The sequence below is a fragment of the Lissotriton vulgaris genome, chromosome 8, assembly GCF_964263255.1.
Source record: "Lissotriton vulgaris chromosome 8, aLisVul1.2, whole genome shotgun sequence".
Taxonomy (NCBI): domain Eukaryota; kingdom Metazoa; phylum Chordata; class Amphibia; order Caudata; family Salamandridae; genus Lissotriton; species Lissotriton vulgaris.
In genome coordinates, this window is record NC_141696.1 from 630,746,144 (window position 1) to 630,762,791 (window position 16,648).

The 16,648-nt window shown below is 45.2% G+C and overlaps 1 protein-coding gene across 1 annotated transcript in view; it reads left to right on the plus strand.

The window, feature by feature from the left end:
* Positions 1–7,292: 7,292 nt before the first annotated feature.
* The window catches only part of PDK3 (pyruvate dehydrogenase kinase 3), a 1,449,910-nt gene continuing 1,440,554 nt past the window's right edge, over positions 7,293–16,648 (plus strand). Inside the window, exon 1 of the mRNA XM_086934512.1 lies at positions 7,293–7,915. Within this exon, the coding sequence (XP_086790638.1) occupies positions 7,807–7,915 (109 nt within the window). The 5' untranslated portion in view covers positions 7,293–7,806. The remainder of the gene's footprint in view (positions 7,916–16,648) is intronic.

Sequence of the window (16,648 nt, forward strand, 5' to 3'; positions counted from 1 at the left end):
CAGTCATGTCTGGCACAGAGGGAGCTCCTGGCTCTCAGCCTGTGACAGTTGACCTTACCAAGGCAACTTCCAGCTATGACAACCTTAGCCATAAAGACTTGTGTGCCTTATGCATTGCAAGAGGGCTAAAAAGGGGTCACAACCCCACCATTCCTTCCCTGATAGCCATCCTGGAAAAGGATGACTTAGCTAAGGCAAGTGCAAATCCCTTAGATACAGGAGATGGAGTGAACCCCCCTGAGAATGAGGACACCCCAGTGGTGGACGAAAAAGAAGAGGAAGAAGAGGAGGAGGAGGACTCAGAAGTAGATGAGTCAGTTCAGAATCAGAGGGGTAACCAGGTAGTAGTTGGCAGGCTTAACCAGACCAACTTGGACCTACATGGGAATGGAGAGGGCCAGCACCTCCCCAGATCCTATAACATCATTCCCTTGGGTAATAGGAGAGTGAGATCACCTTCCAGGGACTCTGACATTTCTAGTGCCTCCAGGGAATCTCAAAGGGGAATGACTTCCCCCCAGAGAAAAGAGCATAGGGCCAGAATGAGGGCTGTCCAACTCCAGATAGTGAGGGAAGAGGTAGCCCTGGCTCAAGCTAAACTTGCTTTAGCAAGAGAACAAAAGTTGTGTGGATTAGATTCCACTGGTGGCAGCAATATTCGTAGAGGGAAAGACAGGGCCTATGATAATAGAAACCTGACAAAGATTGTGCCCCCCTACAAGGAAGGGGATGACATTCACAAGTGGATAACTGCTCTTGAGAGAGCCTGCATGGTACAGCAGGTTCCTGAAGAACATTGGGCAGCAATCTTATGGTACTCCTTTACTGAGAAAGGGAGCGATAAGCTCCTCACTGTCAGACATGAGGATGCTAAAAACTACAAAGTCCTGAAGAGTGCTCTAATAGATGGGTTTGGCTTAACCACTGAACAATACAGGTTAAGGTTCAGAGATACCCAGAAGACACAGACCCAGGACTGGACTGATTTTGTAGATTGTGCTACTAAGGCTCTGGAAGGTTGGCTACATGGCAGCAAAGTACATGACTTTACAGGATTGTATAATTTGATTATGAGGGAGCAGATCCTAAGTAATTGTCAGAACCAGCTTTTACACCAGTACCTGGTGGACTCAGATCTGACCTCTCCACAAGAATTGGGTAAGAGGGCAGACAAATGGGTCAGAACCAGGATTAGACCTAAGAATCAGGGCAATGACCAGAAGAAGGAGTCTACCAAACCTCAAGATAAGGGTGGGGATAAATCCAAAGAGAAGACTTCACCAGGGCCCCAAAACTCCAAGGATGGGGGTGGGTCCCAAGACACTTCATCTACCCAGAAAAAGCCATACTGCCATGTCTGTAAACAGACTGGCCATTGGAAATCAGACAGCTGTTGTCCAAAGAATGGCAATAAAGAAAATATTCCTCCAAAACCAGCTCCAACACCTCCTGTCACTATTAGTAGTGGTCCCCCAGGTGGTGGGAGCGCCCCCAAGAATTTGGGTGGGTTTACTTTTGGAGCACATGTGGACTCTGGCCTATCCAGGTCCCCTACCCCAGATACTCTTGTCTATGAGGATGGCATGGGGTTTGCCAATTTCATTGCTTGCCCAAACACTTTGAGCAAGTAAAGACAGGAGCCCCTCATCAATGGTTTGAAAGTTGAGGCCTTTAGAGACACAGGGGCTAGCATCACCATGGTGGCTGAATGTCTAGTCCCCTCAAGGCAACTTTTACCTGGTGCCACATACCAGGTGACAAACATTGATGGCATAGAAACAAATCAACCCATGGCAGTGGTAAGTCTCAGCTGGGGAGGTGTCATTGGCCCAAAGAGAGTGGCAGTGTCACCAAACTTGCCTGTAGACTGTCTACTTGGTAATGATTTGGAAATCTCAGCCTGGGCTGAGGTTGAACAGGAAATCCATTCTAAAATGGTAAATGTCACTGGAAAGGTTAGCGGGCTGTGATGGCTACAGCCCCAATCCAGGATGTCCTTCCTGAAAAGGTTGGTAGGGCTGAGCAACTCTCAGCCCCATCTTTAGCTGACTCCCTTCCTGAACAGAATAGCAGAGCTGTTATGATAACAGCCCATACCCAAACTGAGTCTCCTCATGAAAAGGTTGGTGGGGCTGTGATGGCCACAGCTCAAACTCAAACTGATACCTGTGTTGTGAAGCCTGAAATGATGGATCACTCCACACAAACAGAGAGCATGGAGGAGGAAGAGCAATCTCCCCCTCACCAGACATTAGGGCTGGATCAGCTTCCTCAGGGAACTAATCTTACCCCTGATGAAGGAACTGTCCCAGAGGTTGTTAGGCCTGGCCTGACAGAGCCTCTGATGGCAGTGGACCCTTCTCAGGTGGGACCCAGTCTGGAGCAGGTAACCTGCCCCTCTCTGCCTTGCCTTAGTCAGCCCAGGGCTGCAGAGGGCAAGAAGGACAGTGAGCCCCAAAGGGCCCTCTGTCAAATAAAGCACCCCCATCAACAGGTTAGGGGCACCAAAACTAGTAGCCCTAGTGAGGTGAAAACTTTGAAAACTCCTGAGGGAGCCCCCTTAAAAGTAGTTAGGGACCTCCCACAGATGAATTCTGTTGGGCACAGACAAACCTGGGACCCAAAGGTCCCAAACCTGAACTGTCCCTACAGTAAGCCAAAACAAGGGACTCAGCCTCCAGCTTTAGGCAGCCAGAGGTTGACCCTGAGAGCACAGTGCAACTCAGTTGAAGAAAGAAAGGCACACATGGTGGAAGATAATTGGAGGAAGCTGAGCCCTAAATTAGTGGAGCCTCACTTCAATACTCCATATCAACACCAGCTTTTTTTCTTGCATAAACACAGCCAAGGTAGTGATTCCCTATGGTGGAGACCCTCTAATACCCCAAGGGTGAGGGATTGCTTAGTGGACCATGAGACAGGGGGTAACCATGCTAGTGCAGGTACTTCCTTATATGGCCACTCAGGCAATATAGGCTTACCTGGTCAAGGATAGCCTTATCTCCTTTCGTTTGGGGGGGGGTTGTGTAGGAAGGTGGATACCTGACTACGGTTACCCCAGATTTTTTGCCTTGTGTTTAGCTGGTTTTCGACTTAGTTGGCCTAGTTCCCTGCTAATTAGGACCCCAGGCTATCTGCTCTCTCTGTAAAATGGATTCCATGTACCCTACGTGCATAACTAAATTGGCTTGGGTCCCTTATCAGCCCCTGTACAGAGCACTATAGGTGCCCAGGGCATAGGTGCATCCAAGGCCTACCAGGGGCTGCAGCATTTCTTTTGCCACCCCTGGCCTGGCTATCTAAAATTGACACAACTGGCTGATCACTCAGCTGGGGCAAGGTGGTGTAATCACCCCTTGCTTAGATATAGTATGCCTATATCTAAACCTAACTGGACACATGTGTACCTATAAGTCACTCCTATGGCAGGCCTTAACAATCCTGGAGGCAGAGTGCATGGTTTTATGTGAGATGGTGCTCTAGCATGAGCTGAGCCTGTCTGCAGCTGTCGGGACCAACTCCCTTAGCTGTTCCGGGATAATGCCATACCATATACTATTAAGTGCATTATAATCCATCGCGGTTATATGTTAACTTTGGTTTGGCTTTATCAAAACATGTCGTGTAAGGTGTCATACGATTTGGAATACTATCCCCTCGACAGTCCTGTCGACGGGGATAGCATTCCACCCCTCTAGAGGGGGAAGACATATTACTTTACTGAAACACGGTTGATTTTAAAGAGCCTCAGCATCACAAAATGGACGCTTCTGCCACAGACACAAGTCTGACCTCCTGCTGCTGACCGAAACTCAGCCGAGGAGGCCTGGACAAAGGCTTTCCTGTCGCGGGAAGGTGTCACACCACCCCAGACAGGAGATAGTGGATTGTAGCAGGGAGGTTTGAAAGAAACCAGACACTGTATGGGGAGCACAAGGCTTCCCCTTGCATAATCCGGTCAAACCGGTTCTGGGGCACACCAGCCCCAGTCCCAGCGTGACCTGGACAAAGGGAAAGGGGTGTAACCAGCCCTTTCCTGGGTCCCACCCATAGGAGGGGACCTAGCAGGTAATCCAGCCCCCTAGATTGGTATAAGAATGGGAGCAGTGCCAACGCACTCAGATTATCCTGACTGAAACTTATGAAACGAAACTCTGGACCCTTGGACATCCTACTAGACGTAGAAGACTGAAGAATCTCCCTTGTGGTCAAGGAGTGACCACCCTGTGCAAACAGGCACCATCCAGCACCTTGACGTTTGCATTGTTGCAGTTCCCGCCGGAACTCGAGCGACAGAGTTCGACAAGACCAGGCGTGCCTGCCTTCTAACAGCCCGATCCACAGTCCCCCCAGCAGAGCTGAGACCCGTGGGGCCCGCCATCTTGGAAAGACCACGAGACACTGACCGTGCAGCCCATAATTGTGCAACTTTCATATGTTTAACTGTGCGAGGTTTGAGGTTTCTCGCGAAGATGGGGAGCGATGTTGTCTGTCTGAGGTGGAGCTGAAGGGCGTTCCTGGCTCTGGCTGTGAGGAAGGAGAAGGAGCGGCCTCCTGATCTGGTCTTTCTAGTGTGGGGAACCACGGCGTAGGAGAGCTAGGCTGATTGTAGGGTCCTTCGAGGTTTCCATTAGGTATCCATTAGGATATCCATTAGGAGTATCCATTAGGATATTAGGAGTATCCATTAGGATAGCTTGTCTATAAGGTTGACTTACAACCAGACACCATAAGGGATTGTTAGCGCTGATACAATGTGGTTCCAGAATTGGAAACATCATATATCAGGCCAACTTCTCACAATAAGGTAGCTGACTACCTTAGCAGAGCTGCAGCGATGGAGGAAGTAATAGAGGGAACGGAAGCGAGCGAAGAAATGGTGGCTTTGATGGAAGACCCGAAGAAAGTAATCAGCAATCAAGAGTGGATGGAAGCGTACAGAGAGGACCGGGACATCCAAGAAGTGAAGGAACACATAATTGGCGGGTGGCCCAAAAAAGACAACTACGGACAACCCTCAGGAAATTCTATGAAGTGAGAGAAGAATTGTCCCTAGACGATAAAGGAGCATTCCTGTACAGAGGAGACAAAGTTGTACCCCCTGCGGTGTTAATACCTCGGTTGTTGACGATACTACATGAAGGTCATCTGGGTATCGTGAAGACCAAGATGAGAGCCAAGAAGGGATATTGGTGGCCAGGCATGGACATACAAACAGAGAGATATGTGAGAGAGTGTGACCAATGCCAACGAGCGGATAAGACGATGACACCGTTGAGGCCGGCCCTAGGGAAATTCATCAACCCGAAGAACCCGTGGGAGGAGCTATCTATAGACATATTAGGACCTATTCTGGATGACCAAGGGACTCCTAAATATCTATGTGCCGTATTGGACAGATACTCGAAATGGCCTGAGGTGCACATTCAAGAGGAAATGGACACTGAGACGATACTCAAGTTCCTCACTGTTACCTTCCTCAGGGAGGCTATTCCCAAGTCAATATTAAGTGACAATGGTCCTCAGTTTACCTCAGAGAAATGGCTTAAATATATGGAGAGAAATGGGATTACATCCAAACATTCTTCCTTATATCATCCGGCTGGCAATGGACAAGTGGAACGCTTCAACAGAGTGCTAATGGGGTCCATCCAGGCTGCCATCATGATGGGAAAGGACTGGGAAAAGGAGGTCTTAAACATGATATGGGCCTACTGCATCACCCCGACGAGCACGGGGTACAGCCCCTTCCAAATTCTAAGGGGTAGAGATTCCTTCACCAAAGATAACTTGGCGTGGAAGGAGAAGACTGTAACCAGTAAATGGTACCCCGCTGTGGTGCAGTACAATCTGGAGAGAGCCCAAACAATTTATATGGAACATTATAACAGGAGGAAGAATGTGAAGGAAACATCTCAGGAGGAAGGAGAATGGGTCAGGGTCAAGTTGGCGGTGTTACAGAAGAAAGGTGACAGCAAATACAGCCGACCCTTACAAGTAAAAGAGGTATATGATCAAGCAGATTTGCTCAGTGATGGGAACGTGTGGTCCCAGGATCGCATGTCCTGGTGCAATAAAATCTTACAAAATGGCTTCCTGAAGACCGGGAGCAAGTGGCGACAGATCGGAGGACACTGGAGAGTGACAATGTGAGCCAGGAAGGAGAAGGAGGCATGGAAATGGCAGAAATTGAAACAGGGGCAGTAAAAGTCAAAGAGCAGAGGTACAACCCAGAGAAGAGAGAGAAACTCCCCGCAGAAAGAGACCGTGTGAGAAGTGACTTCCACCCCGGTAAGACGCACAATGGGAGGCAGATTGATTGTGAGGCCTTCTAGGTATCGAGACTTTGAGATGGGAGAAGAAAAGTAAGCTAACACAGAGACTGCCATTTCCTTGTTTGATATAAAAGGGGGAGATATGTAGAGTCGCGTTCTAGTGCTCACGCTATGTCATCACGTAGCGTGAGCGGCGGCCATCTTGGATCGCGCTAGAAACGCACGATTCGAGAGTCGGAGCCCGGGCAGAGAGGCTGCAAGCTCGGCGCTCTCTGTGCAGTGTAATAGTTTATAATAAATAGTGATACTTGCATACTCCACAGTGTCCTGTCGTCCTTAATGAGATAGGAAACATTACAGTATGGTAGTGCAAATGCCTAAAAAATTGAGTTAGTTTCATTATTTAAGGTTTTATTTTATATAAAATGTTGGCTGGAAATAAAATGCCGCCCGAGTAAGATGCTTTCACCAGCGAGTAAGATTTTGGCCGAATAAGAAGCTAACTTCACCCTGAGAATAAGATGCTGGCGGAATAAAGAGCTAACTTCAGCCACATGCATGGCTTACAGACGCTAACTGGCCGCCATGTTTAAAGAGAATCCAGAGAAACCCGAACGTGATGCTAAAAAGTAATTATGAAGTCAATCGGAGATTGCGGCCATTTCGAAAGTAATAAGGCCTATCTGTAATATTGTTCATATAAAATATTTACTTTCTATAAGTTGCGTGTGGAAAAATGTAACATCAGTTTAAGCAATAAGATGTATTTTGCATTTCAAATCTGTTTTCTTCATTAATTTTACGAGTCTTCGTGGATTGCTTTTTTTTGTTTAGTGGTTGCCTATGTCACGAATGATTAACAAAATACAGGCGTTGCATTTCATCCGAACATTTCTTACATATTTAATGAAAAACCGAATGCACACATCGGGACATCGAAGAAAGACATTGCTCATTGCGTCTGTAACAACAGAAACCATACTGAATTGACGTCATGGTGTCAGCCATGATAGGGTCAGGCAAACATTCGTAGCTCAAGAATGGTTTGTAGATTTTAAAGAGGATCCGAATGCCTATGTTCAACTCATATAAAAAAAACTGCTATCCATTCTGTCTGACCTACGTGCTGGGTGCTGGCTCTTAGGCGAGGCTTCTGAATCCCTACACGACCTTGTTTCTTTTTAGAGGGGAAGCGCAAAGGGAAGTGACAAGGGGGCGTGGCCAACTTGAGGAGGTCGCCGGTGTACCTGGGACAGTGAGAGCAGGCAGTGCAAAAGGCCAATTGAAGTTCGTGTCTTTATTTTCCTCAGTTATGAGTAAGGCCATCCGGTGTTGTCCACCCAACCAAAAATTGTACCAGTGATATTCCTGTCCTCCTGAGTGTCCTTTGGATTTAGTGCTACTACAAAAAAAGCACACCCAGCCCCATCCAGTGTCGTTCATTCAGCCCCTTGACCATCGCTGTATTTGCCCTCCCCGGGAGCAGCACCTGGCTGCTGCTCTTCAGGTGAGCAGAGGAGACAGCGGTACCATGAAGCTGTTAGGACTGCTGCAGAAGAGCGTGGCCATTTCGCAACAGTTAGAGCATTACTCGCGCTTCTCACCCTCCCCGCTCTCCATCAAGCAGTTTTTGGACTTTGGTAAGTTGCTGCCTCTGGTTGGGTATGTGCATGGGTGTCTGAATATGCCCTAAAATACAGCTGTCGATCTGTCAGGGTCATTCAACTTGTCATGTTTATCTGCGTTGTTACTAAACTTTCTACCTTACCGTTATACTTGTGTACTTGCTCTAGTTGATGCCTGAACCATGCATGATATATGCACATGTCTGTAATGCTTGCTCATCTCTCTCAATAAACATTTTTGTGAACAAAAAAAAAAAAGATTATGTTGTTTCACAAGTGGAACTGCTATTATTCGATACATTTACTAGGTAGAAGTGAGCGTGGACCGTTCAAACAAGGATGGCTTGAGAGCTATGCCAGTGTTGTTCTTTGTGTCCAGGAGAACAGTCACTACAATGTGTCGAATTAAAAAGGGCAGTTGGACAATTGAGACTGGCCAACAGTGAGTTTGTTTCAGTTTGGGAGTGTTGAGTTGTCTGCCCTGACAGCTAGCGCAACACGTTGAACCAAAGACTGTCTGAATTTCCACCTTTCGGTTTAAAATCTATTTTTTTAAATAACAATCCGCTGAGATCTTTCTGTATCTCCCCTGTGCTCCTGGACCTTAAAGTTTCAATCTTCTGCATGTTTTTTAGGTGTCGCTTAGGGACGGCTTAAGCTGTCGGACAAGAGACTCATGTCATCACACACAGATACATACATGTATGCATAATGGGGCTTGTGTATGCTTTAGCTCTACAATTTATCCGGGATCATACTCACTAATATTTCATTTAAATTGCCCATACACATTTACCCAACTCCTAAATCCCTGTTGCGCTGGGGGTCAAGTTTTAATGACATGAAAATTGTTTCCTTCATAGATTAATGTTTAACATTTCTAAATACAGAACTAAATATATATATATATATATCAACAGTCCTTCCTCTCGGTCGATGGACTAATTAGTTGAGTAGTTGATGGTAATAATAGAACTATCTAACTAGCTAAATATTCACAGACTCTCGGTAAGATTAATAAAGTTTATCTCAAATTCTCATTACATACAGGTTACAATGCAAAAAAAGAATCTCACAAAGCGGGAGAAAAGCAATCAGCAAAATGCAACAGTGTCATACTCCTCATCAATGTACAATATTCATATGAAGGAGTGAATAGATGAAGAGACATACGTTTCAGAGACAAAAATACTTTGCAAATAATTATGCAAAGTACGAGTCAGAAAATAATGCAAACCCAAAGGATCTGTGAAATACCACCCCACTGGCCAAGGAGATAGTGGGCATCCCCTGAAATAGAGTCGGGGAACAAAGTTTCCAGAAATCAGGAACAGGCCTCTCTGCAAATCGACGGAAATCACCAATCTCTCTCCTCTGCACTCAACCTGAGCCACGCTAAGCCTAAACCACACCCCCAAAGGCACCCCAGTTATACCCTAAAACCTACATGTCCAACCCACATTAATTGAAACAATTCACAGGATTTGACTTTTCATTGGTGGGTGTGGGAGGTGGTGTATCACACCACTGTGATTTCATTCATAATTCTACATGCTCATCTTTCTACATCCTTTCACATTACATCATTTTCAACCAATTTCTACAATTTAGTATTTGTTACATTTCATTACTTTCACATAATTTTCTCAGCCACGTCAGAGAAAAAAGTCTTGGGTCCCAACTCCAGTCTCGTCCTTTGGCAAGCGAACAATGGGGCAGATTTATGTTAACTGGCACATTCCCAGGGATGCGCCAGTTAACGTGCGCCGCAGTGCGCCAGAGCTCCGCCATCCATGGTGCGCCGCATTTACAATGCGGTGCACCATGGTGCAAAAACGGCACAGATGCTTGACGCATCTGTGCCGGAAAGGTGGCGCATTGCTGGAGTTGCGTCGCAAACGCGACGCAGCTCCAGCAAGGCTCTGGGGTGCCCCATCTTCACAATGCTGCGTCAAGACCTACGCCTGCTTCAAGCAGGCGCAGGGTTTTGACGCAGCATTGGCCTGAAAGTGACTGAGTGAAATCTCATAGATTTCACTCAGCCACTTTCAGGAGGCGTTCCTGCGCAGGAACGCCCCCCCCTGCGCAGGAACGCCTCCTTATGGCGCAGGGCTTTACAACGTGACGCATCTCCTAGATGCGTCACGTTGTAAATAGGGCGCACTGTTTGCGCCGCCGTTGCGTCAAATTAAGTGACACAATTGCGGCGCAAGGGCATCGTAAATCTGCCCCAAAGTTCTTTGAGCTGAACAACCGTGGACATTTGTTCTTTTGCAGTGGGCAGTGCTTCTGTCTGTTTCATCAAGTCATTCTTGCTCGCTTTTCCAGCCCCTCATCTATCCAGTCAATTTAAGAAACTGCAGGCCCATTTGGCTTACTATGGCGAATGAAATATACACATGTATTAATTACATGGAAATACACTTTTCACTGGTTACCACCCACCTTTGCACAATCCCCTGTTTATATTTTCTTACCAGAAGGTTAAAGCAAAAGCGGCAATATTTATTATTAATTTAAAAGCAGGATGCAAAATGCGAAATGAGGCGTAGCCATGCAATAATTTGTTTCTTTCGAAAAGCAAATGTGGAATACGGCCTAATTCTTTCGTGCATTAGTTCGCATTAGTGCACGCATGCGCAAAGCGGCTTCTCCATGTTCATGTGATTTGTTGGTTAATTTTCCACTGCCCACTGTTAGTATGTATTACGGGGGTGTTAAGACGAGCAGGTTTCCTTTTTGTAAAATCCTGCTCCGTCATGGACAACCCCTGTAAACCATTGGATAATGAGCTTAGCTCGCTTTAGAGATTGGCTCCCAGAGCTGTCCATACTTCATGGTATCAGCCCACGCCATTTGGCGGATATGAACATGCCAGAAGTAGTGCCTCTTATAACACAAAGAAACCTTGGCACTGAGCTGTTAGCTCTGCAGAGTCCCACAGCCACCCCTCTTCTCGAAGTGCCCGGCAGGTCCCATAATGCAGCTTTTGCTTCTCTGTTCCATCCCGCGGCCTGTTGCTGTTAATGTGTGCCCAGAGGGCCCTGTAACCCGGCTCTTGCAACGGCTGGATCGCTTGGAATCTCGCAGTTCTGTTGGCGCTTTGTATTGTTATATTGTCATGTCATTTATTTTATAATGTAATTAGTTGGTAGTACTATAGTTGATCGGGTGCCGGTTACAATGATATGAGGGCCCAGAGATGGTAGTTACAGAGGTAAGATGTTAAGGCCAGGATAGAAAGTATGCCAGTAAGTATCTCTGTAAATACGCCCCACTAGGAGCTGTCCTCCTCGCACCTCAGCCTTCAGTCACCAACTGAATCTGTTCACCCATTCAACATTCTATGACATGTACAACATTCCACACAGACAGACTAGAGAGCAGGGGAAGACAGAGGATAGAGACATAACCATACAACAGTGCCCTATTTTGATTATCTTGGTGTAAGGCTAACGGTTTCTCCAGAAGAGACTTGTTCAATTGTGAAAGCCAGTCTAAAAGAAGTCTATTGGGAATTTACCGTCACCCAAGAGATTGTACCTAACAGTAGTTTTCTGATAATGGATTTTTTGGATGTAAAACCATTGCCATGCTGCAAGTCTACTATAGATGAAATTACTCCACCCTTGACTTGCAAACTGTACATTCATTTCAGGTACGCAACTCTCCAGACTAAGAAGGTTTGTAGTAAGTGGTCTAGAGCTGTACCTGAGGAGGATCGATGTCCTCCCTGGGGAAAGGCTATGTAATTGGTAACACACATTCTGTTTTTCTCCTAAGCATTTCAGCAACAGAGATGGAAGTGGTTAGCTCTCCTTTGTAGGAAGTGGGGCACTGCCAGATATATTGAGACTTTTAGAATTCTCCTCACTGACACAAGTAGATTGATGTTCTTTTCAATAGCTGGATTCCTGAAGTCAGTTTGTACATGGGGCTGTAAATGTCCAGAAGCAGCATTAGTCTAGGAAATTGTTAAGTACAGATTCTTCAAAAAAGAGAGTGTAACCATGATGGGAGGAATCTCACCCATGGCCTTAATTTTCTCTTATTTGTTAACCCTTTTGTGACTTGTGAATTGTGAGGTTGTATGTCCTATCTAGGATGTTTATTTAGCAATTTAATGCTAATTTGCACATCTCGCAGTAGGGGACGTTTTACATAGATTAGCCTTTGTGCCTTACTGTCATTTAGGTAGTATTTGGATTATAATCTTCTGCACTTGTGATTTTAACTTCTAATTAAAAGTGTGAAATCCTATGTTGATTTTTGCTCTGTGCCAAGTCCCTCTTGTCCTATTGGTTATTCCTTCTTATTATAATCTATTTTATGAGCACTTACACTTCGAGCACTTGCACTTTCTGTGGTTCAATTTTGCATTTCAAAACTGTATCCAATACAATGGCAATTAAAAAAAAATGTTTGTACCATTTTCATCTAGATTGTGGTTTTTAGGATAATTTCTCACTAATGCATAAAAATGTTCTGATCTCTGGTGATATTCACTATAATTTCGCAAGGATGTTTTTTATGTATGTTGTACCTTTATGATACTAGAGATTGAAATAAAGCTATGATGTAATTTGAACCTTGTTTGGTAGAGATTCTAGAAGTAAGTGACAGTTAAGATAATGGCGAGGGAGCGAAGCGACAGGAAGTCCTTATTGCGTTCTGTTGCGGCTGTTTGTAGAAATAAAGTAGTTCAACTTTGGAGCCAAGGAGTCATCATTACATGTTTCGTGACAAGGATGACCAAAGAAATGTATTGGTGGCCTGTGATAGATGTTGAGATGGAATGTTTTGATACAGATTGTATTGAATGCACGATGTTTGATAAATCCCAGAAAACGTTGAATTTACCTCTTTGCCCTGTAAAGTCTCCCAATATACTGTGGAATAGAATTGCTTTGGATCCCTTGGGACTTATTTAATTGGAGCGAGGTGGATGATTCCTACAAGCCTATTATTGGTATTGTAGATTTGTTCTCCTAATGGGTGAAGAGGAAGGTTGTTGAAAAAGTAGACACTCAGGCAGTTATTACGTTTTTATGTGAAATTTTTGCTAAAGAAGGATTTCCAGCATCATTGCTAACTAATATTGGTGTACAATTTAAAGCTAGAGAGATGTTAAAATGTCTTCAGTATTCAGGTATCAAACATAGATTTACCTCCTAAAATTATCCTCGTGGGAATGGTCCTGTTGAAAGGATGAATCATAATATTTTTTTCAAATGTCTTTATTAGCATTTTGCGATAAGCAAACACAGTGGAAAAAATCACTGAGCCGAAACCTGTAACAGTAAGATAAAACATATTTGAAACATATTGTCCCCCCAACTGGCATAGGATCCTAAAAAATGAGCAATCAATATGTCTTCCTTGGACTGGCGCAAGGGGGAAGGAGGGAGGCAGTCATGCGTGCACGCAAAGTGACTGGAAGGCTTACATTTTAAACCAAATTGTCTAGGGAAGGACGGGGGAGTGAGCCACCGGACACCCATCATTCGTTCTGTCAGCCATACCGTCTCAGTCCTGTCCCAAAACCCAACCAATTCTTATTGGGGCGAGAGAGAGGGAAGCCTCCCAACCGAGCTAGAGCACCCCCGGGTTTGTTCTTACTGTCCGGGGAGCCACCCACAAAGCCACAGCCGAACCTGAAGCAGAACCATCTTCCATGTCCACTCTGTTGTCTCCCAGGTGGCCTATCATTGCACTCCACTACTCCCTCCCAGCATTTACATTTGTGCGCACCTTTTTTTTGCTGTTTTTTGGTATAAACAATTTTATTAGGTTTTAACGGCCATGAAGTGTCCACCAATAGACATGGCACAGATATAGTACATAGTATAACAGGTTCATATTGCGACCATGACAACCAGAACATATGCATACAAATGGTGGTTGGTCTACCAAATGTGGCAACTTGAGTATAGTAGTTCAAAAGTTCAGCCACTTCCCCCGCCCACAATCATGCTTTTGTGGCAACCCCTCACCTCAAACACCAGTCGTTCCTGTTCACCAATCCACCCCACAACGCCACTGTGCAAGGGTAGGGAAGGAGGGACTCTGCCATTTCACAGCAAGATCACCCTGTGCAACAAGGAGGGCCGTACCCAGAAAGGCCATTTCAGCCCTAGTGCCACCCATACCCTACAATACCCAGAGAAGATCAAAAGGGAGGAAAGGGGTACTGCCCGCCTCAGCAAAGGTCTTTAGTCTCTACGGTCCAGTATAACTGTATTCTCGCACAGGACCATACCATATGAAAGAAGTCAGCCGGAGTGGCTTTCGACAGTGGGCAGGCGGAATCGGGTCAAAGGTGCGCGGAGGGAAAGATTGGCTGCCTAGAGGTAAAACGTTTGTATTAATCGCAGTTTGAAGGACATGGTGAGCTCATAGGGGACCCCAGGACATCACGCCAGTCCTCCTCCTCCAAGGGACCCAATCAACCATACCGGTTTGCAGCCATTATCCCGCATTTTTTATCCCGCGGACTTTCAGGCCGCATACCATTTACCCGCAAGGACATTGATCTCGCATACCATCATCCAGCATTTTTTCAAAACGCATGTGCATTTATCACGCATGCCTTTACAACAAATTACGTTGTAAAGGCATGTATGGTAAATGCATTTGCGTTTTGAAAACCACAATGACGAGAGAGGTAATGGGGTTTGGGTTAATTTTTTAGGGGTGGGGGTTGTGCTGGGGTAGTTATTGTGTAGTGTAGTGTAGAGTTGTGGTGGATGTTTAGTGTAGGGTCGTGCTGGGGGTAGTGTTATAGGGGTTAGGGTAGTGTTGTAGTGTTTGTGTAGTGTAGGGTCATGCTGTGGGTAGTGTTTTAGGGTTTAGGGTAGTGTTGTAGTGTTTGTGTAGTGTAAGGTCATGCTGGGGGTAGTGTTTTGGGTTTAGGGTAGTGTTGGGTTTAGGGTCATGCTGGGGTGTAGTGTTTTAGGGTTTAGGGTAGTGTTGTAGTGTTTGTGTAGTGTAGGGTCATGCTGGGGTGTTGTGGTTTAGGGTAGTATTGTAGTGTTTGTGTAGGGTCATGTTGGGGGTAGTGTATTAAGGTAGTGTTGTAGTGTATGTGTAGGGAAGTAAAGTGCTTTATGGTAGTGTTGGGGGGTCGTGCTGGGTTGTGTAAATGTAGAAAAAGGACTGTGTGTCAAGGGTGGGTGGTGCAGGGGTACTACATTACAGGGTAGTGTAGGGTCGGGTAGGGTACTCCTACTTACCTTAACTACTTTAATAACGAGTATACCTTTAATATGCATGCCTTTTCGTTGTAAAGGCATGCGTGTTAAAGGCATATTCGTTTTAAAAGTATTCGTTCTCTTTATTTGCGGACTAATAGTACTTGCGGGATCAAATTTGCGGTATGATGGTATGCGGGATGTTTGTCTGCGGTCTGACATCATATATTCCTTTCCGCCTATTACTCAAAAAGCTGTACTGACACTTTGTTCCAAGGTTAAGTCAGGCTCCCCTGCTGATCCCTTGAAACCTGACCAATTTGAATTTTTTTTACCGACCATCATACACCCTTTGGAACAGGTGATCAATGGGTCCCTGAGTGCAGTGGTCGTGCCCAGGGTTTGGAAGCAGGTCAGGGTAATACTGATAGAGCGCGCAGGTCACCCGATCCTTATTTACCAATATATATACGTTACTGGGCCCATCTATAATTTTACCATAAATCGGGTAACCTTCACAGCGCTATCAATAATTCGGGGTTCTTACTTTCCATATATTTCACGGGTACCTGACTTACCAATCCTCGAGAAACCAGTACCTATGACCACGATGAATCAGGAGCTATAATTAAGTTTTTTCAGGCAGGTAACACCAACACCATATACATTTATATTTTGTCTATACCTTGTAATAACCACAAACGCAAGAAGTTTTAAAAACCTTTATCTAGTATGCCATGAGAATAAAATTCACACAGATCAAAACATCTATGACCAAGATTAGAAAAATGGTATAGCTATGAACTAATGTAAGGATCATCTATCATTAGAAAATATAAAGGAGAGGGAAAAGGGAACACACTGAATTAATCTAACAGATTTATATTTGCATTACTAAAGGATAGGTGAGAACAAAGGAACATACTACTAAATGCTAATTGGAATGTAGTGTTTGTGTAGTGTAGGGTCATGCAGGGGTAGTGGTTTAGGGTAGTGTTGTAGTGTTTGTGTAGTGTAGGGTCATGCTGGGGGTAGTTTTTTTAGGGTTTAGGATAGTGTTGTAGTGTTTGTGTAGTGTAGGGTCATGCAGGGGTAGTGTTGTAGTGTTGTACTGTTTGTGTAGTGTAGGGTCATGTAGGGGTAGTGTTTTAGAGTTTAGGGTAGTGTTGTAGTGTTTGTGTAGTGTAGGGTCATGCTGGGGTGTAGTGTTTTAGGGTTTAGGGTAGTGTTGTAGTGTTTGTGTAGTGTAGGGTCATGCTGGGGTGTTGTGGTTTAGGGTAGTATTGTAGTGTTTGTGTAGGGTCATGTTGGGGGTAGTGTATTAAGGTAGTGTTGTAGTGTATGTGTAGGGAAGTAAAGTGCTTTATGGTAGTGTTGGGGGGTCGTGCTGGGTTGTGTAAATGTAGAAAAAGGACTGTGTGTCAAGGGTGGGTGGTGCAGGGGTACTACATTACAGGGTAGTGTAGGGTCGGGTAGGGTACTCCTACTTACCTTAACTACTTTAATAACGAGTATACCTTTAATATGCATGCCTTTTCGTTGTAAAGGCATGCGTGTT